The sequence below is a fragment of the Dromaius novaehollandiae genome, chromosome 19 (genome assembly GCF_036370855.1).
Source record: "Dromaius novaehollandiae isolate bDroNov1 chromosome 19, bDroNov1.hap1, whole genome shotgun sequence".
Lineage (NCBI taxonomy): Eukaryota > Metazoa > Chordata > Aves > Casuariiformes > Dromaiidae > Dromaius > Dromaius novaehollandiae.
The window spans coordinates 7,705,451-7,729,024 of NC_088116.1; the positions used below are offsets into that span (position 1 = coordinate 7,705,451).

Sequence of the window (23,574 nt, forward strand, 5' to 3'; positions counted from 1 at the left end):
GGACAGAGCAGCCTTGTGCCAATTCTTTCTGTGTAAGACCCATAAGCTGCAACCCAGATCACCAGGACTAAACATAACCTATTTTTTCTCGGCAGGGCCCTAGCATGGAAGCACATCACCAGGTATAGCTTAGCTTTGCTATATCAGAGCAACAGTGTGGTTACAGATCTGCCCCTGCTCCCCTCGGTCAGGGATCTCCCCATCGCTGTTGCCAATTCCCCCTGCTCGGTTTGTAGCCGGGATGCTGGCAGTGGTGCTCAGGAGCTCACGGCCTGCGCGTTGGGGGAGATCAGGCAGCAAAGCAAAATTCCTGATGCTCCGTGGGCTAAAGAATACATAGGTTTGACAAGCTCAGCTCTGTTCTGCAGGAGTTCAGCAGTTCCCTGCCCTGTGTTGCTCAAATCGAGACCTGAGGCGCTCATTGCAGCAGTGGGCCAACGCGCTCTGGTCAGACCTTTGCGTCAGGCTGCGTCCAGCGGGCTGTGAAATGGGGAGGAGGAGGAGGAGGCAGGGCCGGATCCGCATCGGCTTTCTTCCCGAGTGCCTTCTGGAAGGTGCCGGGCGCTGCCGCAGCTGCCGGCACAGGGCCACTTGCTCCAGCGGCTCAGCTGTCTCCTGCTTCCTTAAATAGAAAGGGAAAAGGGTCGGAGCGCCGGGCTGGGGGTCAACTATCCCAGCCGGGGGCTTTTTTGGCGTGACCCCCCTGTTCCCGTGCCGCTCCGCAGGTACCGGAGCGCTGCGGTTTGGCTCGGCGGCGGGGACGGCTCTCCTGGCGGAGCGGTGCCTCCCGGGAGGGCAGGTGTCCCCGGAGCGGGGCCGGTGGCGGGTGCCCTGGCGCGCCGCCCTCCCGGGGTGCTATGCAGCGGGGGGAGAGGTGGGGACAGGCTGCGGTGACAGGCGACGCTGACGGGCCCCAGGAGCCGCCGGGTCCTGCCCAAACTTGGAGCGGGAGGCGAGGGAGACGGGCTCTTCCCAGCTGTCCGGGCCCTCCGTGGCGCTGGCCGACTTCAACTCTTTTGTCTTTTATTAATCGACCCCTGAGGATCCGCAGCACTGGGAGAAACTTTTGAGAAGCCACAGCCTTGAGGAGCAGCTTGGGCCTTTCTGCAACGTTTCAGCCCGGTAAACAGCTTTTATCGACGTGTGTATTAATTACACGTCGGGACCAGGGCGCAGCTTGGCTCGGTGGCCCGGCTCACCCAGGGATACGCCAGCACCCCGGCGTACGGCAGCCGCGAGCAGAAGGGGCGCAAACTCCTTGATATTCCCAGGCAGGCTAAAATTTGCATCACTTTTTCACCTCTCTGCTCTCCAGATGGAGGATCCCATCCAGCTGAAAGAGGAAGGCAATAAATACTTCCAGGCCAGCGATTATGAGAAAGCCGTTCAAAGCTACACGCGGGCTATAAAGCTCAGCAAGGACCGGGCGCTGCAGGCAGTGCTGTACAGGAATAGGGCGGCGTGTTTCCTGAAAAAGGTGGGAGAGGGGCTCCCGGCTGGGCTGGGGCGGGAGCGGGGCGAGAGCCGGGACGCGGGAGCAGGGCGGCAGCCGAGGGCGCTCGCAGCACTCAGCTCTGCCGTTCGTCCCCTTATTTAATGAAACCCTGAGAGACAGGGTCTCGGGGGGGTGCTGGAGCAGAGGCAATGGTTTACAAGGCATGGGCTCAAATCTGTTCTTCCCTTTGCTGCGTGAGCCTGGCGTCCCCACAGCCAGCCGGAGATCTCCCCGGAGATTTCTAGGCAGTGGCAGCACCGTACAAAGGTGCTTTTTCAAACAGCGTCTCGGCAGGAGCGAAGCTGACGCTGTGCGGGATGCGTCTCCTTCAGATGCTGCTGGTGGTGGGGATGCTACGTCGTTTGGGTGCAGAGGCTTCTCTCCTGCTTGCATTTTGCAGCACAAGCGAAGCAGGTGTGGATCTTGGTGCAAAAAGAAAAGTTATTAGCACCCATAGTAAAACCATCTCAGCTCCCCGCAGAGCTGCTGTGGGATTTCAGATCACTTGCATGTTCCTGAAAAAGCCTGTTACTTCTCAGTTCTCATGGTGTCTGAGTAGTAAGTGGAAGCAGAGAGCTCACAGTATGCATCAGTAATGTGGATATATCCTGCTAATTGACTGTCCTGCTAATGAACTGCCCTTCCTTCCCGGCTTGACAGGAGGAATACGTCAAGGCGGCCTCGGATGCATCTCGAGGTAAGGAGGAGGCTGTTTGCAGGAGCGAGCTGCGTTGCTGGGTCCGCATGCTCCAGCCTGCTGGAGATGGTCTTGGGGCCACAGGGCAATTAACGGAGAAGATGCAAAGATAATGTGCTTATACGAGCTGCAGTGCGCTCTACTTGTACAGCTCAGCGTTAGTACGTGATTCAGCTGCTGATTTGCTTGCTTGCAATGTTAACACTGACCTGAATGCACGATGTTCACGAAGAACTGAATAAAGGGCTTGTTCCTTCCAAATTTAAGGATAAATGTTGCTGTTCTCCTCAGATCCCCGCCCCAACAGGACCGGTGCAGGATGCTGGGGAGGGGGAAAGCAGCATGCCGCATGCACACACCTACAGCAAAACAAAAATAGTCTCAGTGAAAGCTGCTGGCGTCAGATCTTGCTGAGCTCGTTTTGGCAGATCTGTGAGTGAACTTCGAGGGGAAAAGGAGGAAAAGTGAACCAGGTGCACGTGGAGGGCTTGGAGGCCTGTAAACCAATATTGTTCCCTCTTTGTGTCATGGTAGAGAGATGCAGTGTTTTGGATGCTGCTAATGACCTCTCTAAGCTGCTGCTTCAGTACCTTTTCTTTCCGCATTTGTGCATTTCTTCTCACTAAAGCTGGCAGCTCTTAAAGCTGATACCAGCCATTGCAAGCGAGAGGCCCCCGGCGTCGCAGGCTGGGAGCTGCTGTGGCTCCAGGGACGCGGGTTATGTGTTATGAAGCAGATAACTACACGGGAAACCCTCCAGAAGCAAACTGATGGCCGGTGCTTTGGATCACTTCCCCAGCTATTGATATCAATGCTTCGGATATCAAAGCCTTGTTCCGGCGCAGCCAGGCTCTGGAAAAGTTGGGGAAGTTGGACCAAGCATTCAAAGATGCTCAGAAATGTGCTACCATCGAACCCCACAACAAAAACTTCCAGGAGACCCTGAGGCGACTGGGAGCTGACATCCAGGAGAAGGTAAATGCTATGGAAACAGTCCCAGATTCACAGACCAGAAAAGCAGGTGTGGGACATTTGAGGGAAATCCTTGCTCTGGGATGCAGATTATTGGTCACATTGAAAATTTTTAACAGTGGAAGGAGATAAATGGGCTCTGTTAACTGGAGTCTCATGCCTGAAGCATGTAAATCTGAGGGTCAGACTCAGTGGTTCAATTAAGCGTGGCAGCCAGGTCCTGAGTCTGAGATGGGCAATGTTACTTCCTGAGAAGTGGAGCCCATTTTTTTAGGCAGCTTAGATTGCCTGCAGTTTTGAGGTCTGTGGTTTCCTTGGAGTGATGCGGGAAGATTCCCCCTGGATCTTCTGCCTCTCCGATTTCCCGTGTGCTCTCCTGTGTTGGTACAGCTGCGCATTCAGTTCTCCACGGACATGCGGGTGCAGAAGATGTTTGAAATTCTGCTGGATGAGAACAGCGAGAAAGAAAAGCGCGAAAAGGTGAGAACTGCCCCAGGCTTGACAAAACAGCTGTTTAATGCCAAGCGCGAAAAGGTGAGAACTGCCCCAGGCTTGACAAAACAGCTGTTTAATGCCAGAGGCACGCCGCGGAGCAGCGGGCTGCGTTCCCTTCCCTGCCCTCCCCAGACGGAGGATGAGGTAAGGAGCAAGGAGGGGAACCGAACTTGCAGAGACACCTCGCAGAGATGTCCAAAGAGGCATCACCCTTGTGCCAGGGGAAGCTGACCGACCTCCCAAAATACAGAAGCTGGGCTCAGACAGAGTTTCCTTTCGGAGCTGGGCTGCTCAGGCCCACCTCTGCCACCATCCCCATCTTCCCCTCCAAGTAGTGACCCGCTTTTCTCAAGAGGAGCAAAGTCAGTCCTCAGATGTCCCTGGAGAAACTGCCTGCCAGGGTCAGAGCTTGTCCACTGTAGCTGTCAGGTGAGGGCCACCCTGCAGCTCCCACCAGGGCATCTCCACATCTCGCTGTCAGGACCAATTCTTAGTTATTGCTAGCAATGGTCAAGGATGGAGGGGAGGCAAAAGAGAGCAGATATTTTGCAAGAAGTTCATAACCTTCTGTCCAGTTTCTGTGCTGTTCCTGAAGCTGTTTCAGGAGGAGAGGATCATGCTTCATAACATTGTCCTGAACTTTTGCAGCTCCTCCTGCGACCAATGCTCCCTAGAGCTGCACAGATGCATTTTGGAGGCTGCCAGCAGGGCCGTGCTGCTAACTCCAGGTCGCTAACTCCTGGTTGCTGTCTCCTCTAGGCTGCAAACAACCTCATAGTCCTTGGGCGGGAGGAAGCAGGCGCAGAGAGGATATTCCAGAACAACGGGGTCAACTTGCTGCTGCAGCTGATAGAAACCAAAAATGCTGAGTTGATCCTGGCAGCTGTGAGGACGCTTTCCGGCATGTGCACGGGACATAAAGCTCGAGTAAGCAACGGGGCCCTTTTAGGACTTTCACTGCTATTTCCATGCAACTGGGGGAACGGAAGATCACAGCGGTTCACAATGTGTTTGTGTGTAGTGGCGATTTCTTCTTTTCCCTCTGATTCTTGCAGGAAAAGTTGAAATTCTATGATTGAAAATTTGAATTCTTGGGGGCGGGGGGCACAAATGAGCAAGTGGGAAACTACAAAGTACAGAAAGTGTCAGGACTGTGCTCTTGATCTCCAGGGTCAGAGCTGTGCATGTTCCCTGCAGTGCCTTACATGTGCACTTGTGAAACAAGGCTTATGATGAGTCCTTACCAGGTGAGTGGTGGTCAGCAAGGCTGGATCCTCTGAGAAACCTGAGTCCCTCATCGCAGGCTGTAAAGAAGCAACAAGTCGCACAGTCTCTGCAGCCTTCAGGAAAGTTATCCAAGACTCCTTAGGTGAAGAAAAACAGGGAGGATTTGGAAGAAAGTAAAGATTGCTGGAAAGGATCCCAAGTCACGGTGCTCCCTGAATCAGATTTTATGTTACTCCAGACCAAGACAGTTTTTGTAGTGTAAAATGGCTCATAGAAAGCCCTGTCTGTCAAATGGCTGGAAGCAGGGGATAGACACATGCGAATGTATGTATTGGTGTGACTGTACAAAGGAGAGATAGGGGGACCTGGGACACAATAAAAGATAAATACACCAGATAAAAATCCAGTGTGGTAGGGACCCATTTTCTCTTTCTGAAGCATTGGGTGTTGTCACATGCCAAAGGCTGTGTTGCAAAGCCCTGTAGGTCCGTGCATTTCCGAACATGCCTCCCCAAGTCACTGATGTCACCATGCGCAGGAATGCACTGCGTGACGACACTGGGTTTGCTGCAAGCAGGATGGGGTTCTTGCTCTAAACAGGCTCTTTGTTGTTAACAGCCCTTGTGCAAAGGCCTCTTCAAAATCTGACCACGCTCATCTCAACAACCTGGCTGCAATAGCACATTATGACTGTCAGCTCTGGATTTTAGGAGTTGTCTTACTAGAAATGAAGATACGGCTGATAAGCAAAACTCCCTGTACAGACTTGGGATTCACACAGGAAAACACTTGCTTTGTGCAAGCCAAGCTTCACTTTTCTAAAGGGTACAGGAAGGATCAGCTTATACCTCTCCCTAACGGCTGCTCTGCTCTCTCCTCTCTGGGGCCAGGCCACCGCAATTCTCCATTACCTAGGCATCGACAGCATTTGTATGTGGATGTCGGTAGACAACGAAGAAATCTCCCTGGCTGTCTGCAACCTCCTGCAGAGCATCATTGACTGCTTCCTGGGCGAGGGGCAAGAGGAGCATCACGGCAAGGAGGAGGCCCTGGTGTTAGGTAATGGTGCATGACCAAACGGGCATCGGACGAGGAGTGAGGAGGGCAGGGCTCTGCACCTGGCATGTCCCTCCTATTCCTCCTCCTCTGGGGAACTGGCTATAATTTCTAGCCACGATGGTGCAGCACCCAGTGAGGCTGCAGCCCTGGAGGTGCTGTGTAGGCAGTCGCGAAGGAACAGATTCGCTCGGGGCGCACTGAAAACCAGATAATGGCTCGCGAGCGCAGCTGCCAACTCCTTCCTCAGCTGCTCTACCACAATGTGCGCACAGTTCTCGTCCTCACTGTTACTTTAAATACATATGTTCCAGTCATGCAATGCCTTTGAATGGTTTTCAGTGGGTTCCCTAGCTTTCAGGGGAGGCTTCTAACTGGCTGGTGCTGCCTTGATTCTGCGCAGATACTAAAAAAGATTTGAGGATGATCACAACGCATTTGCTGGATATGTTGGTCAGTAAGAAAGTATCGGGGCAAGGACGAGATCGAGCCCTCAACCTCCTCAACAAGAATATACCGAGGAAGGATCCGAAGGACCATGACAACAGTAGGACCACCTTTGTCATCGACAATGGTGAGTCCTTCCCTTCCATCCTCACGCTGGTTTGGGAGACATGGAACTGTATAATCTTACCTGAATACCTGTAAAACTGTTCCTCTGTTTTTTATTGGTGGATGCAAGCCTGGAGCAGAGACTGCTGGAATAGCTGGAAACAGCTCTAAAACCGAGAGCAAAACCTGTGTATGAGAATAAGAAGAATTTTTGTGTCTAATGGATTAGCTCCAAAGAACTTCTCCAGTTTATTGTAATGTGTTTGCTAACGTTTGGAGGATTTGGCTTGGATGGGTTGTTCAGTTTGGGTAGGACAGATGAACAACTGCAGACCCAGTTTCTTAAACGGGTCATTTCAAAGCTGGAGGGAGACAAGGGATTTGTGTGGGGTGTGTGTTTTATATTAGTTCTATTGCATATATTACTATTTTAGTAGAAGTTATTTAATAATGCTTGCAATGAAAGAAGGCTTAAGACATTCACAATTGCTTGGGAGCCACTGACTTTTCCCCAGTCAAAGCCTTCCAGGCTGGGTTTAATGCTTCATTACAATAATGACTGATCTAGCTTGGGACCAAATGCACAAGTTTGCTTATTTTATTCTGAGAGCTGAATAAGCACTTGATGCTGCAAACCTGTAACCTCAAAGCAGAACCTCCTGCTCAATAAATATAAGCCTTAGACAAAGATTCTCAGATGTAATTAGGCTGTAAAGGAATTGAAAACTGCCCAAGCTGGATATTTCATTGCAAGAAACCACAAATTTGTAGCTTGAATTTTGTACAGACCCTCTTCCCTCTGAAGCCCTATTACTTCATTATGTTTCCAGGCTTAAAAAAGATACTGAAGGTGGTGGGCCAGATTCCTGAGATGCCTGACTGCCTGCCGTTGACAGAGAACACCCAGCTGACTGCGTCTGTCCTCCTAAATAAACTCTATGATGACCTGCGCTGCGATCCAGAGCGTGACAATTACCGGGTGATCTGCGAAGAGTACATCAAGTGAGTCAGGGCTGGCTTACTGCGACCGAGCAAGCCCAGAGGCAGAGGAGTAGGAGGTTTTAAAGAGATGAGGCACTTTCAATCCATTTAGATGCCTAATTGAGGCCTTGGGAGATGATGTGATTTGCCTGTGATCCTGTAGAATACTTCAGCTGAGAATAGAAAGCATGTCCAGATCTTCACATTGTACTCCTACCTGCTGGATTGCAACCTCTGTGTCAATTTGGGTGCAGCTGTGTCCCAAATACCTGTATTTTTCACCAGCGGAGTTCAGTTCAGCAGAGAAACAAGGGATCTGTTATCCTCTTGAGACAAAACTACCCTCTGAATCCCTGCTTCCACTGCCTGAGCTCAGCAGAAGGGATCCCTCTGGCAAACTGAACATCCCTCAGAACCTCGTCCCACCTTTCACCCATGCTCCAGCTCTCCTGTGGGGAGTGGTAGCAATGGATCCAGTTTGCAAATTGCCTCCAATCTGATGGAGGATGTCCCCTGTGCTGCACAGGGGAATGAGAAGAGCAAGCAGCCACTGTGAACCACATGCTGACTCCCTCTATCCCATGCAGGAGCAAAATCGACCCTCAGGACATGGATAAGACACTCCATGCCATCCAGATAGTGTCTGGAGTACTGCAAGGGCCCTTTGACTTGGGCAACAAGCTGCTAGGCATGAAAGGAGTCATGGAGATGATGGTTGCCCTGTGTGGGTCTGAGAGGGAGATTGACCAGCTGGTGGCTGTGGAAGCCCTCATCCATGCCTCCACCAAACTGAGTCGGGCCACCTTCATCATCTCCAATGGGGTGACACTCCTGAAGGAGATCTACAAGAAGACCAAGAATGAGAAGATCAAAATTCGAGCCCTGGTGGTAAGGATGTCTGCAGCCTGCCTTTTTACTGCCTGCCGGTGCTCACCACCTTGTCTCTGGACTTGGGAGAGGAGGAAGGTCTTGGGAGCGTGTCAGGGTCTCTCACCTTCAGCTGGGGAATGGTTTATGGTGCTTCTGCCTCCAAGCAGAGAGGAGAGGGCAGACCAAGAGAATAGGGATTATGGGTAACTTTGAAGGCAAAACAGGTTAATCTTCCATTAAAGACATCTAATCAGAACACAAAATCTGAACTTTGCTGTGCTACAAGCTGAAAAATCTACCATGTATTAGGATGTTTGTTTTTCCTCTTAAGGTTAGACCTGACTTCAGTCGTTAGACAAGGGATTTGGCTGGTTTTGAGCAGCCGTGCTATGGGACTAATGAGCTTTTCTAGCTAGAGTATTCTCTTTCTCCTCAGGGTCTCTGCAAGTTGGGCTCAGCAGGAGGCACTGATTATGGGCTACGGCAGTTTGCTGAGGGGTCCACTGAAAAGCTAGCCAAGCAGTGTCGAAAGTGAGTGATTTCACCTTTTTCCCCTTCTGTTGTTCCAGTCTTTGCAAAATACAGTATGCTCTTTCCCCTGCCCACACATTGCCTTCATTGGCTATCGCTGCCTGACAGCTGGTAATGCCCACGAAGCAGTTGTATTCGGTACCTGGAGCTTTTCTGTGCTTCAATCAGCCATACGTTCTTCCTGCCTCATTGCTACTCAAGATCCAGATAAGCCTTATCCCTCACTCCCTTCCCAAGAAGGACAGCAGAGATGGCCCCTCCCTCTTTGCCCAAGTGGTACAGGCTAATCAGGTGCTTTCTATAATATGCACAAGTACCTCTTAAGGGTGAATTTACCCAGTGAACTTATCAAGGGGTTGGCATGAAGTCAGGATGTGACTGTTGCTATTAGCACTAGACAGCAGGGCATCCTGTGATGGGCAAGGCAAAGCGGTGTTGAGTAGCTGTCCTGGTCCACGTTCCCCTGCAGCCTTTAGATCCATCAAGAGGGCCATGGGAACATGTCCTGTCTCAGGGGAAGCACCTATGGTCTTTAGGAGCTGCAGCAGAACTGAATGCAGGTTCAGGCCTGAAACTGTTCTTGGTGCCTCTTTGTTTTTCCTCCCCCCTTTCCCAGACAAAATCACTCCTCGCTCTTGAGGCAGCACTATAGATGTTTCTTGTCTTTGTTCTAGATGGCTGTGCAACACCAGCATTGATACCCGCACCAGGAAGTGGGCTGTGGAAGGGCTGGCGTATCTAACCCTCGATGCAGATGTGAAAGATGACTTTGTTGAAGATGAGCCAGCCCTGCAAGCTATGTTTGAATTAGCCAAGGTCCTACCCTCTTACCCCATTCTCTCATTCCTCTGGTAGCATCAAGTTCTCACAGCTCTGCATCCCAACACCACATTTACCCAGGCAGGAGGAGTTATGAGCCCAACTCCTCATCTCTGGGTTAGCACTGAGACACCTTAAGCTTGTTATCATCCTGGTATTCTCCTCAGGCTGAGGGAGGTTGCTCTTGCCTTTACTTTCAGCAACTTTAAGAGGTGTTCTTCCATGAAAGCCAAAAGCATCAAGATGTTGACAGCATCTGGTGAAACCACATCCTCTTTGGCTGTAAAAACTTCTGGTTTTCCAAGCCCCTGCTATAGTACCTGGGTACAAAGCTAGGGATAGGCCTATAGGGCTTCAGCTTAGGACTGCCACCATGGTGGTCTGCACAACAAGGGGACCTGTCCCCTGCCATGTCCTCTCCATCCTCTCATGTCTCTATGGCTTTATTTTTCCTGTGCAGACAAGTGACAAGACTATCTTGTATTCTGTGGCTTCTGCACTGGTGAATTGTACCAACAGCTATGATACCAAGGATCTGGTCCCAGAGCTGGTGCAACTGGCAAAATTCTCCAAGCAGCACGTGCCTGAGGAGCATCCAAAGGTAGGTTGTGTACAGACAGGGAACTGGGAGGAGATGCCCAAATCTGAGGACTTTCTTTGGTGTATCCCCCTGTCACAGACCTCAGGTCTCCTGGCTCCCAGCCTGCTAGGCTGAAATTGCTTTGCTATCCAACCAGGCTTGACTGTGGTCAGTGAGATGGCAGCTGCTAAGGGGCTAATCCTTTCCCAATGTTCCCCTCAGGACAAGAAGGATTTTGTTCTGAAGCGGGTGAAACGATTGCTGAAAGCTGGAGTTGTCTCTGCTTTGGCCTGCATGGTGAAGGCAGACAGTGCCATACTGACGGACCAGAGCAAGGAGCTCATAGCCAGGTGCCTTCATTGCTGTCATGGGCTGGGAGTGTTGGCCAGCCTTTGCACCCCTGGATGGGTGCCTGGCCTGGGCTGGTTCCGGGGGTGGTGCATTCTGCCTATGGGGGTGGAATGAAAGGAAGGTGGAAGAAAGATTTTAAAAGAAAGGTTTTCCTGAGCAACTTCATGAAAATCTTCACGCTGACCTTGCAGACAGCTTGCAAGGCTGTCTTGCTAGGATGCATTTTGAATCTCTAGTTCTCTAAATGCAGTCTTATGAGCCTGAAAACTCTTCACTCTGCCATTTGCTTCTTGCTAGAGTGCCCTGGGCACTAGGTTAAACGTCTGGAGTTTACCTGCTAGGTCTGGCTTCCCCACAGGGCCTTACCCTCCTCCCGTGAAGAAGGTTCATTGCCTTCCAGCATGGCTGTTTCACTAAGTGATACTGTGCTTTTACAGAGTGTTCCTTGCCTTGTGTGAAGACCCCAAGGACCGTGGGACTATTGTCGCTCAAGGTGGTGGAAAGGTGACTACTCTTATGTTTGTAGCCCATTCTGATGTGCAGTTAATGTCTGGGAGCCTGCAGTGTGGCTACAGTGAGGGAAGGTGGCGGAAAAGGAAGAGCTTAGTAGCCCTTGTGTCAGGACTGATACCTCAGTCCTATCTTTTTAAGCCAAAGAAGCAATCTTGAAACGACTGAGTTACAAGCTCTGGTGTGGTGCCTATTTGAGAACAAAAGCAAGACATCTTTGTGGACTACAGTCCAGTGGCGTTTCTCCTTCAGCCTTTAGGTTGAAGGCCTCTCCTCCAAAGCTTTAGGATATTTGTTACTCATTTTAGTATATCAAGTCCATCCTGTAAATCTTCTCTGAGGCATTTCATGCTTTACTCTGGTCACCAGGCCCTGATACCTCTGGCTGTGGAAGGCACAGATGTAGGCAAGATAAAGGCTTCTCATGCTCTGGCAAAAATCGCTGCCATCTCCAATCCAGACATTGCGTTCCCAGGGGAGAGGGTAAGTTAAAACAATCTTGGCAATTCCTTTAGCAAACAGAAATCACCAGGACCTGGGAGCTGGAAAAGCAGTGATATTGTTTCTATTTTTAGGTGTACGAGGTGGTGAGGCCCCTCGTGAGCCTGCTGAACACAGAGAGGGATGGCCTCCAGAATTACGAGGCTCTGTTAGGTCTCACTAACTTTTCAGGAAGAAGTGATAGACTTAGGTGAGTTCAACTACTTTTTGACTTTCTTCCTTCCCTGCATACATCATCAGGAGTGAAGCGTTCTAGAAAAGCTGAGAATGAATATATCAGATCTGTTTCTGGGCTCTCAGTGTAGAGCTGCCAAAAGCCCTGATGCAACTCAGTCTGTTATGGAGCTTTTGGGGGCTTCTGCCTCCCCCCCGCCCCCCCCCCCCCAAAAAAAAACCCCCATCTGTTTTACACATGCCAATTCCCTTAACCTCTTCTCAGAGTTTGTGGACAGGATTAATTTTTAAAACAACTTTAGATTTTTATAAATTATATGTGTTTAATGCAAATTTTACAAAATTGGTCATTTTTCACCTATATTTTTCCTCTCTCGCTTTGCCCTGGCTGTGCATTTCTCTGCCTCCTGTGCCAGCACTAACATTCATGTGGTCACCCAGCCTGAAAACAGACCAGCAAAATACTGATTTTTGTTTTCCTTGGGTTACTTTCCCACCAAGTCAGTTCATTGACCTGAAAGTCCCTAGGACAGCACAAAGCTAGTGCTAGGGAAGAGGAGGGCAGGACCATTGCTGCTAGACTTCATTCATCTTAATTTGATCTTAAAATTACATGCTTAGTCCTCCATGCATTGGGATGGATGGAGAACCAGAGATAATGTCCTTGCCAGCCCTTTCAAGCTAGATAGAACTTTTATACCCTTGGTACCTGCAGTCCTCAAAGATATCCAACCATGCTGGATTCATTGTGTGTTCACCACACTGGTTCTGTTCTCACCCTTGGTATGTTCATTTTATTTGCAAGAATAGCAATGACAGAGCATCTGTATTTACCCTGGCAGAGCAAATCTCATATATCATAAGCTTCCTTGGTAGGTGGCTTCATTAGTTTCCCTTTCAGCTCTGCCGAACTTGGATTCAACCATTTTTTCACAGGACTATGAAGACTGGTCAATTTGAGCTACCTTTGGCATAGCTTATAAATGTCTTGGAACTAAAAGAGTCGTAAAATAGCCTGGAAGAGGAGTAGCACATTTTCCTCAAGTAGAAGGAAACCCAACATGAGCTCAATCCGTATTAGACAAGGGGCGAACCACATGTCATGAGTTCCAGTGCCATCGGCGCAGACTTGTTTTAAGGCCTCCCCTGTCTTCCCCCTGTCTGCAGCTAATATTTTATAAGTCAGTTATTGCATGTCCTGTAACTGTATTTTGACTCCTCTTCAACACAGGATGAAGATAGTCAAAGAGAGAGCCTTGCCAGACATTGAAAACTACATGTTTGAGAATCATGACCAACTTAGACAGGCAGCCACAGAGTGTATGTGCAACCTGGTGGTCAGCAAGGAGGTAACTCATTGTGCATTTTGGACTTAACTGTATGCAACAGCTCGTGAGCCACTATGATGAGGATTTCATAAATGTGTTCTCTGGTGTTTTTTTCAGGTTCAGGAGCGGTTTGTGGCTGATGGAAATGACCGGCTGAAGCTGGTGGTGTTACTGTGTGGTGAAGATGATGAGAAAGTCCAGATTGCAGCAGCAGGAGCTTTAGCCATGCTTACAGCTGCCCAAAAGAAACTCTGCTCTAAGATGACTGAAGTGGTAAGGCCATAAGCCTAATTATTGGCAGTGTAGAAATACCCTTGAAGGGGCCTGGCTCAACCATGAAATGCCTCTCAAAAGGAAGATCTAGTCCACCAGTTTACTAGTGAGGAACTTACACTGGTCAAGCAAGACCTGTGTGTGCATGCACCTAGCCCATCCCTGCACAAAGTACAGCAGCTTTCTTATACCAGCCTCTAAGACTTCAGCTCAGAGCTGTAACATTTTTATATAGCTGCTTCTAAAGCTAAAGTCAGGCTACTAACTGTCAAACAAGAATAGTTAGGAATGCAGAATATTCTATAGACCCTTAAATCTTCTGATATTTCATAACCTTAAATTCAAACCTTGCTTCACTCAGGAATGAAAAGAGCTTGGTAAATGCCTACTGGGCTTTACAGATCCCAAAACATCTCAACTTCATAGTCCTGGGAGCCCAGCACAGACCCTGCAATAGCTTAATATCTCTGAAGACTTGTGCTTGAGAACTCGTGAACCCTGTTGCATTGCACATGTCAAATTTGGACTTTGGGGTTTGTTAGAACAGAAATGATCAATCAAGTGGAAGGAGAGGCTAGGGAAATCAATAAGGGGAGTGGATGTTCTGCTCCTGGTTTTATCTTGGCTCTGTCAATACTCTGATCAGATTCTTTGCACAGAAATTATGCAGCAGCCTAAACATGAAGCTGTTCCATTTTCTATGATGCAAGAGCCATGAAAATGTCTGACTTTTTAAGTAAACAAAAATTGGGCTCAAAAGTTTGGAGTCAGGTTTCCTTAAAGAATCAAATAACCATTCCTGACATGAATATGAAGAGGTGAGTCCATGTGCTTCTTTTTGCTGGGAAATGCCTTGCCAAACCTGCATTCCTGGTTGAGTTTTTTTTCGGATTGATACTAATGCTCTGTCCCTTCCTTGCAGACAACCCAGTGGCTTGAAATCCTGCAGCGGCTCTGCTTGCATGATAACGTGGAAGTGCAGCACCGCGGACTGGTCATAGCTTTCAATTTAATGAGTGCTGACAAAGGACTGGCAAAGAAGCTGGTGGAGACAGAGCTACTAGAGATCCTGACCTTCATTGGCAAGCAAGAAGATGACCCCAAGAAGCAGCACATCATTAATGTAGCACGTGATTGCCTTACAAGGTGCATGGATTATGGGCTGATCAAACCTCTCTCAGGCGTAAAGAAATGAAAAGCACCAAAAAAGCTCTGTGTGTGGGAGCTACTGAGAAATGATCTCTGCTCTCAAGTGAATTGTGTTCTGTAATCATCCACAACTTCAGTGATTCCTAGTGATGGTGGGACAGCAGGAGAGGGTTTAATTGCTTCCCATGCTGTAGTCAGAAAATAGGTTTGAAGATGTTTAGTTGTGTGCTTTTTTCTTCATTTATGGGATTTTTTTAATTGGCTTTAAGTGGAGTGCCAATGTGTGAGGATGCTGGATGAACTCTTAATAAATTCACTACTTTTTCCGTGTGGAATCCCTGCTGTTCTGCTTTCATTAAAGCAAATGAAGGATCTCGGAGATTTCTCCCTTGTAATCTTATATCATAACCAGGAAGAAGAGAAAACGGTTCATAAAAGAGGCTAAATTTCCACCACTTGCAAAATACCTAATGCTGCTCAGATGAATATGCAAAGCCATCACAAGTAGGCTGTATGAGGAAGCAGCACTAATAGGGGACACACTGCTTGGCTCAGCAGGGAATATTGAAAATACCTGATTTATGAAAGAAGCAGAATGAGAAGCAAATCCACCGGTTTTTCACATTGGCATTTACTGTGTAAATCTTTACATTCAAGCACAGATTCTTTATACATGCTATATAAAATACAGAATTATGGGTCCCTTCTTTAGTCTGGGGGGGTGGGAATGTCCATATATAGTTACTATAACTTTACTTTTAGATCATTGTTGTGTAAAATTAAGTGCTTTAAAGTAGTTCTAATGGGGGATCATCATAATAAACATCAGTGATTCCACACATGCAGATCAGTATCCTTCTACTCCAGCTATTATACTGTAAGGAAAACAGTATTAAGACTAAGTGTTTATGTTTTGGTTTGTTTTCACAGGACCTGCAAATTTGGATGCACAGTTTTAAGAATTTTGGCTCTGTCTTTCAAAAGTATTTGCACCTAACTCTCTACAGGTATTTTTACCTAGCTGGTATGTCTGAAACCAAGACAAAAATGCCATTGCTATCTGAAGTCATTTATGCAAAGTTTCCTTTGTCCACTAATTCTCCTCTTTGCAGCTGTGGGTTTTCTAACCTGTACTGACCGTCTCTGGAGTTCAGAGTGGCAAGCCACTTTCGTAGAAGCCATTTATTTGTATTTCCTAGCTGAAACCTGGGCAGAAGCCCCCCCCCCCTTTTTTTTTTTCTGAGTATCTGAAGGTAGGCTGTTTTTTTAAAAATGGCTTCCAATATTGGATGCTTAAGCTGTTTGGTAGCTTACCACGTGTATGGGAATGAGCTGCTGAAAGCCAGAAAGTATTCCAGTTTCCTGTCCTGGCATACTGGCTTTCACTTGCCAACGTACTCCTGCGCAGTCAGGAGGCTGAGAGTAGGGCTTTGCAAGTCCTCGAAAGGAGCCTTCAGTGAGTGATGTAATTCTGCTGTCATTTGAAGTATCTCTTTTCCATGCCTTTTTGTAACTTTGGTTTAAACCAGACTGTAAGGGCTTCCAAAGGGCAGCTAAGTTTGCAAACCATTTGTAAGGCTTTCCTTTACGATAGCCTACACTTTACACAGAGCCAAAAGACTTTCAGAAAGTATAACCGCTGTCCTCTCCAAGGGCCACCTTGGGATCCTAGATGGTTTTCTAAACACAGCGTTCAAACAGCAAATGTAGCTGTAAATTAGCTCTGGATGCTACACAGACTAGTATGTTTCTATAAATTTCCTCCTGGTAGGGCACAGGAACCGGGATAATACCAAACACAATGCTTCTCTCTAAGCCAGAGAAACGACGGATGCTATCAAGAACAGCGCACTCTTCCACCTCTCTCTCCATTTTGCTCAATGATATATTTGGCTTATATTTCATCATTTCTGATCCTAGTATTTCACTGTATGCTCTTACTTCTCCATCTCTGTAACACAGAATAGCAATGTCTTTCTGAGCATAACCCATTTTAAGATATCTGTGACAATGTTCTGCCACATATTTTGCTATTCCATATCTATTTAGCTTGCTTTCTTTTTTAATACAGCCTCGCACAGCATGAGCACATGTGGCCCTACATAATAACCCTTCTAAACGTTGTTTGGGAATATTTAGGACAGACTTCTCTACGATAGCATCCATTTTTGCTTTTATATAGCCATAGATTTCGTTAGCATTACGGACCACTGTGGTTAGTGACTCTACAGGATCATGCCATTCTACTGGTGGAAGACCGGTTGGGAAGCAATGACTTGTCTGTAAGTAGTCCAAGAAAATCCAGAGAATGCCAGGCTTAGGGAGATGTCGTGATGAAGTCAAAGTCACGGCTTTGTTATACCAGTCACCATTCCCATCTTGGAAATTCTGAGCTTCATCAATTATTATGTGCTTTACTTCATCAAACCTTTCTGTCAAAAACTTTATTCTTGTAACAGCCTGGCAAATGTTTTTCTGCCTACAAAAGAAATACAAGTAACTTAAAAAATTATGCAATCTCTGTGCATTGCAAAATATTAGTTATACTTGATCAGAACAAAGTGAATGCCAATGATATTTAAGTCATATTTATCAGTGGAGCGCAGGATAGCAAGATAAGGATTTGAGCCTTACTAAAAACGCATTCCAATTACACAACTCAAATACTGCAATGATGGTAGAAACCTAGCACACCACATATACTAATCAATACTCTGCTATTTAAAAATGCTGGTCAAATAACAGACTATGGCAATGAATAGTTGGAGGCAACACTTACCTCACAAAATCTCTCAGAGGTTGGTTCTCACATATGTAAAGAACCTCATTTTTTGCACACTGAAACACAGTTCTTATTTTCTCTATGATCTTCAGGGCCACTACAGTTTTTCCTGTTCCTGGTAGGCCATAAACATACAGCTTCTTAGTTTTATGAAGATTTTCTGACAGTATCTGGTATTGTTTGACGGTCAAGAGGTTGAAAAACTCAAAACCAAGATGGTCACTTAAAAAGGACTGGAAATTCAGCAAAGCTACTGTGAGAGCACACAGTAAGGCATTCAAATTGTCACTGTCAATTACACTATAGTTTGGGGGATACATTTCTTGAATATTCAGATCCCATTCTTTTCCATAGTAGTTTTTTGGAAGCAAAGTCAGTAGCTTTGGTATTATACATAGCTTGTGAATATAGCCCCCGGTGTTGACTAATTTCTGCTTCAGCCTCCAGGCTGTGTGTCTTGAGTAGTCAAAAAAAATCTTAGTGATAGGATATTCACAGACTGTATAGAGGGTAGGTGGCCTACCCTCGGCTATTAGGAGAACATCACAAATCACGAATTGGTTTTCTGGCAAGCCGACCTCAACAGCCCAGCTTCTGGAAAATATGAGAACTCCTGCAGAAAGCTCCTTCAATTGTTCTTTTAGTAAGTCAGCCAACCCTGGATACTCTTGGAGGAGATCTTCTGTGAGTTTTTCTGGTGTGTATGTTATGCTGTGGGATGTCACTAACAATGCAGAGCAGAAGAATGGTTGGTGTTAGTTTAAGACATGCTAATCCAGCCCTCTGAAACAATTCTGTGTGAATTAATACTGGTGAAAGATTACAAGTACACACCCTAGCTGCCTGCACCTTTGCTGCCTCTTCAAAGTTTTTCTTACTGACTCCATGTATTTCCAGATTCTTTTGCAAAAACTACTTCCTCTGCAGACAGGCCTCATCTCCTACCCAGCTCTCAGTCCCTCTGCTAAAGCTGCCAGCACAGGACCAGGTTATGCCAGCTATGTTTAGGAGACCTGCCTAATGGATAGAGAAACAAAGATTAATGGCTCAGTAAAAGAACCCCTGGACTGCCAGCAGATCTTGCAATGCCAGAGAAATGCCGGACTATAACTGGCAGCAGATTCTCCAGTCTTGTCCCAGCCTTAGAGTTAAGTGACTATTCTTATCCCCTGCCTTTTTACATATTTAGGGCTGATTCTAAGTGACTTTCTCTCCCATTTTCCCCATTTTGCACTGTATTGTTAGCATTTCCTGAAAGCAGGAAGACATCAGCATGACTGTGCTCAGTCGCCAGAGAGGTTCAGCTACCTAGGCTCTGGTATGTACACCTACTGAAATTCGGCAGGGGACCAGACCTTGGGGAAGGGGTCATCAGGCACTTGAATGTGATGTTGCTGGCAGATTTCTTACCATCTCTTTCACCTGTTTGAAGAATGTCTCCAAGCTAATCTTTGACCTTGACTGCACTCTTAAAATTCATGTTGTAAACCTATGAGATAGCAAAAGCAGTGTGCAGACCTACCTGGAAACAGTTGTTTATGAAGATCATCAATGCAGTCAAGGCCTTGATGTGAATAAACTGGCTTGGCAAGCGGTGGCCTCTCTGTCAGACTGAGCTCTAGCTTAAAGGTGTCAGAAAACTGTGAAAGATCTAGAAAAAAAAAAAGAATAAAACCTGTGACATAGCATGAGTATTTGCTGTCCCTTAGGGCAAGGTCCACAAGCTATCCTCATGTTGGTTTTAAATCTTTCACTCTTCTTTAAAATAAAAAATCTGATGCATAAGCAGATCCTTTGGAGCTCATGTGGAGAGCAGCTTGTTAGCAGCAGAGGTCATGGACCATGGACCTGTTCTTGGTTTTCTTACAGATTACGTTAGACAGAGCTGCTGTTGTGATCTCTAACTGCTAGTGATATCCCTTTCAATGCCCCAAAATTGCCCAACAAACAATCTCTCTATCTACAGCTCTCAACTCTACTAGACTGGCAGCAGTAGTGGAAAATCCCTCCAAAAAACAGGAGGGCTGGTATAGAAAAGACCATTATTTGCACTGGTGCACAAATTCCTCCTGTCCTTCAAGATTCAGCCTGAAAGAAAAAAAACTGAACTATGGCAACTATGTAAAAAAATATATGCGCACTGTAGTCCAACGTCAGTAGCAGCCCTTGTCAAGGCACAGCGAGCTCACACTGCAGAAACATGAAGTAACATATAATAGGCTTCCAGTCACCACGACCTGCTGCAGCCTGAAAGAAGCACTAAGGGACATAAGTAGCAGAAAGACAGGTATTTAGCAAGGAAATAAAGCAGTCCAAATGGTTGATTTGGTCAGGCCCAAAGAGAAAAGCAGGGAGGAATACTTAAGGCAAACAACGCTGCCAGGCAAGGGACAAGAAAACAAAAGGGAATATCCAAAATGGAAAGGGATTGTTCCAGGTCTTTTGCACCTGGATCAGTGGAGGTCATCCATGTAGCCCACTCAGTCGCTTTCAGTCTCCTGATACTGCTGTTGTCCACAAGCCATGAATCTGGATTTTCTGAAAATGCGGCACAAGTAAAGGGTTCAATCTTCACAGCGCAGACATATCCACAGTGCTCTCCAGGCTCACTGTATACTTTGAGGATTTTGTGTTCATACCTTATTTTGTGTCCACATTTATTATCACAGAAATGGAAGAGGGTTAATTTGTTTTGAATGGAATTGATCACGTCGCTTAATTTTTTAAGGTCTTCATCATTGCTGCTGAATCCTTGTACTCTCCTATCATCATCCACACCAATCCATAAATACCCTCCATGACTGTTTGCAAATCCAGATATATACTGAGGCAGAATCTCTTTAACACGAGTCAAGACCTTCTCAGTTGAATAATGTTTAAATTCCACATCTCCCGACTCGGTGAAATGCAAGGTCTCTCCATACTGCAGCTGGTTCCTATTAAATAACTCAGCAACAGTATTGTTTGTGATATCCTTAATTCCTGCAACGTTCTTTATCTTCCTTTTTTTAGCAGTTGGTCCTGAGCTCAGCCCTCTCCTGGCTTCAGCTTGCTTTTCTTTAAGGAATCCAAAAGCCTCAGTAGGGGTGATATGGGAAAGAGAAGCACCACATTTTGCATACAACCCAGAAGTCAGGCTACAGATACGTGGCTTTGCACTACTAGAGTTTAAGGAAGATTTTTCACTGCTCCAGGTTTTAATAAAAATCAAAAGGTAATTATCTTGCTGTTTGAAGTCGAGGTATTTTGCCAAGTCTGGTGACAAAAGAAGAGACCGAAAAATCTCTTCTACATCCAGTCCGATTCCATCTCTCTCAAAGTTGTAGTTTTCATTTTCAACTTCTGCTTTTACCACACCTCCTCCAGAGTTTAGCAAGGCACACACTGCACGGGCAAGTGTGTATTTTTGATCTTGTCTTAACTGTTTTGATATCCTTTTCCTTGATTTTTCACCAAAACATATTTTTCCAACTTGCACAACTACCTCAGGGTAGTTTGTGGCTAAATCAACCCAGGCCTGCTGCTGTTGGTTCTCTTCAAGGGCCATTCTGGGCCTGAAACAATTGTAAAAAAAATGCTTACCATTTATGTTGAGACATCAATCTTCCAAAGACTTCCAAAAACATTTGCTAAACAGTGACCATCCTTCAAATAATAAATGCACTAAATCATGGAGATGAGAGACGAAGCATAAATTACAGTCATTTGTTCTAGCCCCAAATGTTCCTGAAGTTCTGCTTTTTTGGAAACCTTAGAAGCTTTTGCCTTGCAACCTCCCTTATGGGTAGCTCATGTTCCCAAGGGTAAAGTGAAGCCTATGCACTAGTGCTCCCTTCAGCAGTTACTGCAGAGCAATAGAGCATTTCTCCACTTCCAAAACAGAGAGCTTGCTTAAAGTTAAAAAAAAGCCTTTCTGCGGGAATTTGTCCCAAAAGAGAGACAGAGAATAATGAACTGCCTCCAAAGCCTGGGCAAAGTAGAAGCTTAATTTAGCCCTCTGGGTACTGCCCCTGCTTTCCAGCCTTCCTGATAGTAAAAGAAAGCACTAATTTGATCAGATCCTCCCATATCTGTGGAGGACTATATGACGATCCTCCATTGCCATAGACCGTGAAGGCATCTGCACATTTAAGAAACCATCTGCAACAGAGATGCTTTGCAGTGCATCTGCCTGATGCCTCAGAGAGGACTGGTCTTCCCATTAACAGAAGAATACCTGACTGTAGTAATGACTCAAGAAAGACTGTGCCAAGACTCACCTGGATCTTAAGACTCGCCAGCCCTTCTACTTTCAGCTCTCTTTGGCTACCCTTGCAAGTCAGGTGGCTGAATCTTGGCTGGTTGCTAACTTTGCACTGCGGACAAAAACCTTAAAATGGCAGGAAACTTTATCTGCATTATGTTAGAGCCAGTTCCTTAAGCTGACAGCCTGCCCCCCCTGCAGCAATGCACTTCGGTGGCACAAATGCACCTAGGGATAAATGAGATTGAGCCCAGAAGAGATCTCCCCTGCAACATGAGTGCAGTTAATTTCCAGCGGCAGAGATAAGCCTTTCTTATGACCAAGCAATAAGCCAAAGAGCTGCATGGCACTAACACCAAAACACGCGTCCCCTCCAGATATGATACAGGAGAGGAGTTTCCTGCCTTTTCTGCATTTCTTCTGAGTTAGCCATGCTGAAAAATGTAGCTCTGCCCCCAGTAGCTTGGAGCTGAGATACCACCGAAGCAGCAAGGACTTTAATGCAGGTTAATTCTCCTACCAGCCAAAGGAATTTTCCCAGCCACCCTCCGGCTTGCTGCAACAGGACAACCTGTCCAGCTGATGAGATCTCAGCCTCCCACTGACGTGACAGGGACTTGCCCAATCTCATTTTCTCGGTTCTGGGCTAACACGTCAGTATTTGAAATGTCAATTTTAGATCAGCAAGTCCTGAAGCGATGCACAGCAATTGCGGGGGTACAAAGCACCTACAGCGTGTTACCTGCATTCCTCCTCCTGATTCCTCCGCCCGCTAAAATCTGAGAGAAACAAAACTTACTCCTTTTTGCTGGTTTCGTTTCCTCTCCTCTGCGCTTAGCTGTGACAAAGCTGCCGCAAAGACTTCAAACACCTAACGGCTCTTTCCAGCCAAAGTTCAAAACTAGTCTCTGGAGGGACCCAGCCCTCCCCCCTCCGGCTGCCAAAGCCTATCAGGGCCAGGGAGCGAGAGAAGGAAAGGCCTAGAAATCTCCCCCTCCCGCCCCCAGTCTGTTCATGGGCGGCTCTGTTTGGTCAGTGTGGGAAAGCTTCGACTTCGGGGAAGCTTCGACTTTGTTAACGCTCTCACAGCTCCAAAGTGAGGGATACGGTCCCGCAAGCTGGAAAAAAGGACAGCAAGCTAGAAAGACTCATGCAGAAGATAGGCTCTGCTTATCTTTATTTGCAACATCAGATATAGTATTTTTACCTTTTCATCCTGGCACAGCCAGTGCTTTTGTTCCAAAATAATGTCCACATACAGCTCGTCTGCAAGGATTCTTTGCAAATAGCTAGTTGCCAGGAAAAAATCAGTTATGGCATTGAAATAATGGGGTGGTATTTATCCGTCTAGCCTTAACCAAGCAAGCACCTGCTTTATTTTAACGCATGTATTAAATCATACTACTACTTTTCCTTCCAAAGCACCTTCCATTCAAGTCTCAGAAAAATTTTATTTTTCCCACCAATATTTTTATTTTTTCTTCCCTCTTTTTTGCAAGGGGTTTGGTTGTCTTCACTGAGCCAGCACATCTCATTACGCACGCCCTTTCTGTGGGGTGATCGGTGCTACGCAACCCTGCGGCGGGAGAACCAGGCCCTCGGGCTGGTGGATGTTGGAGGCAGCGACTCCTCATCTCCTTCTGCCCCTGCCCAGCCAGGCGTGTCCTCCCCACCGTCCCGCAGCACCGGGTGTCACGCACAGGCATGGGGACGCTGGGTTTGGGAGCTGTGCACCCGCCACGCGGGAGGCACTAGGAGAACCGGGAATGTCGTGACTGGGAGCACAGCCCGAGCCGGGTGCTTATTGCCACTGCATATGGGAGTATATTCCTGCCTGTATTCCCACCAGGGCCCGGCCACTAAGCGGAGGGAGAAAGCAAAATGGCGCCGGCTTCCCAGGGACACGCCCTGCCCCAGCGCCCCCCCCCCCCCCCACCTCGGGGCCGCGCCAGGCCGCTCAGGGCGGGAAACGCTTCCGCCTCGCCGCG

At 47.2% G+C, this 23,574-nt stretch overlaps 2 protein-coding genes across 4 annotated transcripts; one reads left to right on the forward strand and one right to left on the reverse strand.

The window, feature by feature from the left end:
• Window positions 1-941: 941 nt before the first annotated feature.
• On the forward strand, window positions 942-15,179 carry UNC45B (unc-45 myosin chaperone B). The gene is made up of 20 exons (XM_064523362.1): window positions 942-1,122; window positions 1,316-1,477; window positions 2,156-2,192; window positions 2,992-3,167; window positions 3,555-3,644; window positions 4,419-4,586; window positions 5,777-5,945; window positions 6,346-6,516; window positions 7,325-7,496; window positions 8,063-8,363; window positions 8,782-8,876; window positions 9,551-9,692; window positions 10,156-10,296; window positions 10,498-10,625; window positions 11,064-11,130; window positions 11,506-11,619; window positions 11,712-11,827; window positions 13,043-13,160; window positions 13,257-13,412; window positions 14,335-15,179. Exons 2-20 carry the CDS (start codon window positions 1,316-1,318, stop codon window positions 14,605-14,607), a joined length of 2,796 nt encoding a protein of 931 aa, XP_064379432.1. The 5' UTR covers window positions 942-1,122; the 3' UTR covers window positions 14,608-15,179.
• Window positions 15,177-22,579, reverse strand: LOC112987394 (schlafen family member 13-like). Of its 3 annotated transcripts, none has more exons than XM_026107299.2 (6): window positions 22,386-22,579; window positions 21,603-21,698; window positions 19,792-20,897; window positions 18,866-18,994; window positions 17,341-18,067; window positions 15,177-17,040 (listed from the first exon to the last, which is right to left on the reverse strand). In XM_026107299.2, the coding sequence occupies exons 3-6, from the start codon at window positions 20,888-20,890 to the stop codon at window positions 16,242-16,244; spliced, it is 2,754 nt and encodes a 917-aa protein (XP_025963084.2). In that variant the 5' UTR covers window positions 20,891-20,897; window positions 21,603-21,698; window positions 22,386-22,579; the 3' UTR covers window positions 15,177-16,241. The 3 variants fall into 3 exon arrangements, with proteins under 3 accessions (XP_025963084.2, XP_025963085.2, XP_025963086.2); XM_026107300.2 differs by having other exon boundaries at window positions 21,603-21,712; XM_026107301.2 differs by lacking the exon at window positions 21,603-21,698 and having other exon boundaries at window positions 22,386-22,578.
• Window positions 22,580-23,574: the final 995 nt, after the last annotated feature.

Coding starts and splice junctions, on each gene's coding strand:
- UNC45B (XM_064523362.1), top strand. CDS start 1,316: ATGGAGGATCCCATCCAGCTGAAAGAGGAAGGCAATAAATACTTCCAG. Junction 3,168..3,554: donor GAGCTGACATCCAGGAGAAG/GTAAATGCTATG, acceptor GTGTTGGTACAG/CTGCGCATTCAGTTCTCCAC. Junction 6,517..7,324: donor CACCTTTGTCATCGACAATG/GTGAGTCCTTCC, acceptor TTATGTTTCCAG/GCTTAAAAAAGATACTGAAG.
- LOC112987394 (XM_026107299.2), bottom strand. CDS start 20,890: ATGGCCCTTGAAGAGAACCAACAGCAGCAGGCCTGGGTTGATTTAGCC. Junction 18,068..18,865: donor TCATAAACAACTGTTTCCAG/GTAGGTCTGCAC, acceptor CTGCATTGTTAG/TGACATCCCACAGCATAACA. Junction 17,041..17,340: donor CCTCTGAGAGATTTTGTGAG/GTAAGTGTTGCC, acceptor TTTCTTTTGTAG/GCAGAAAAACATTTGCCAGG.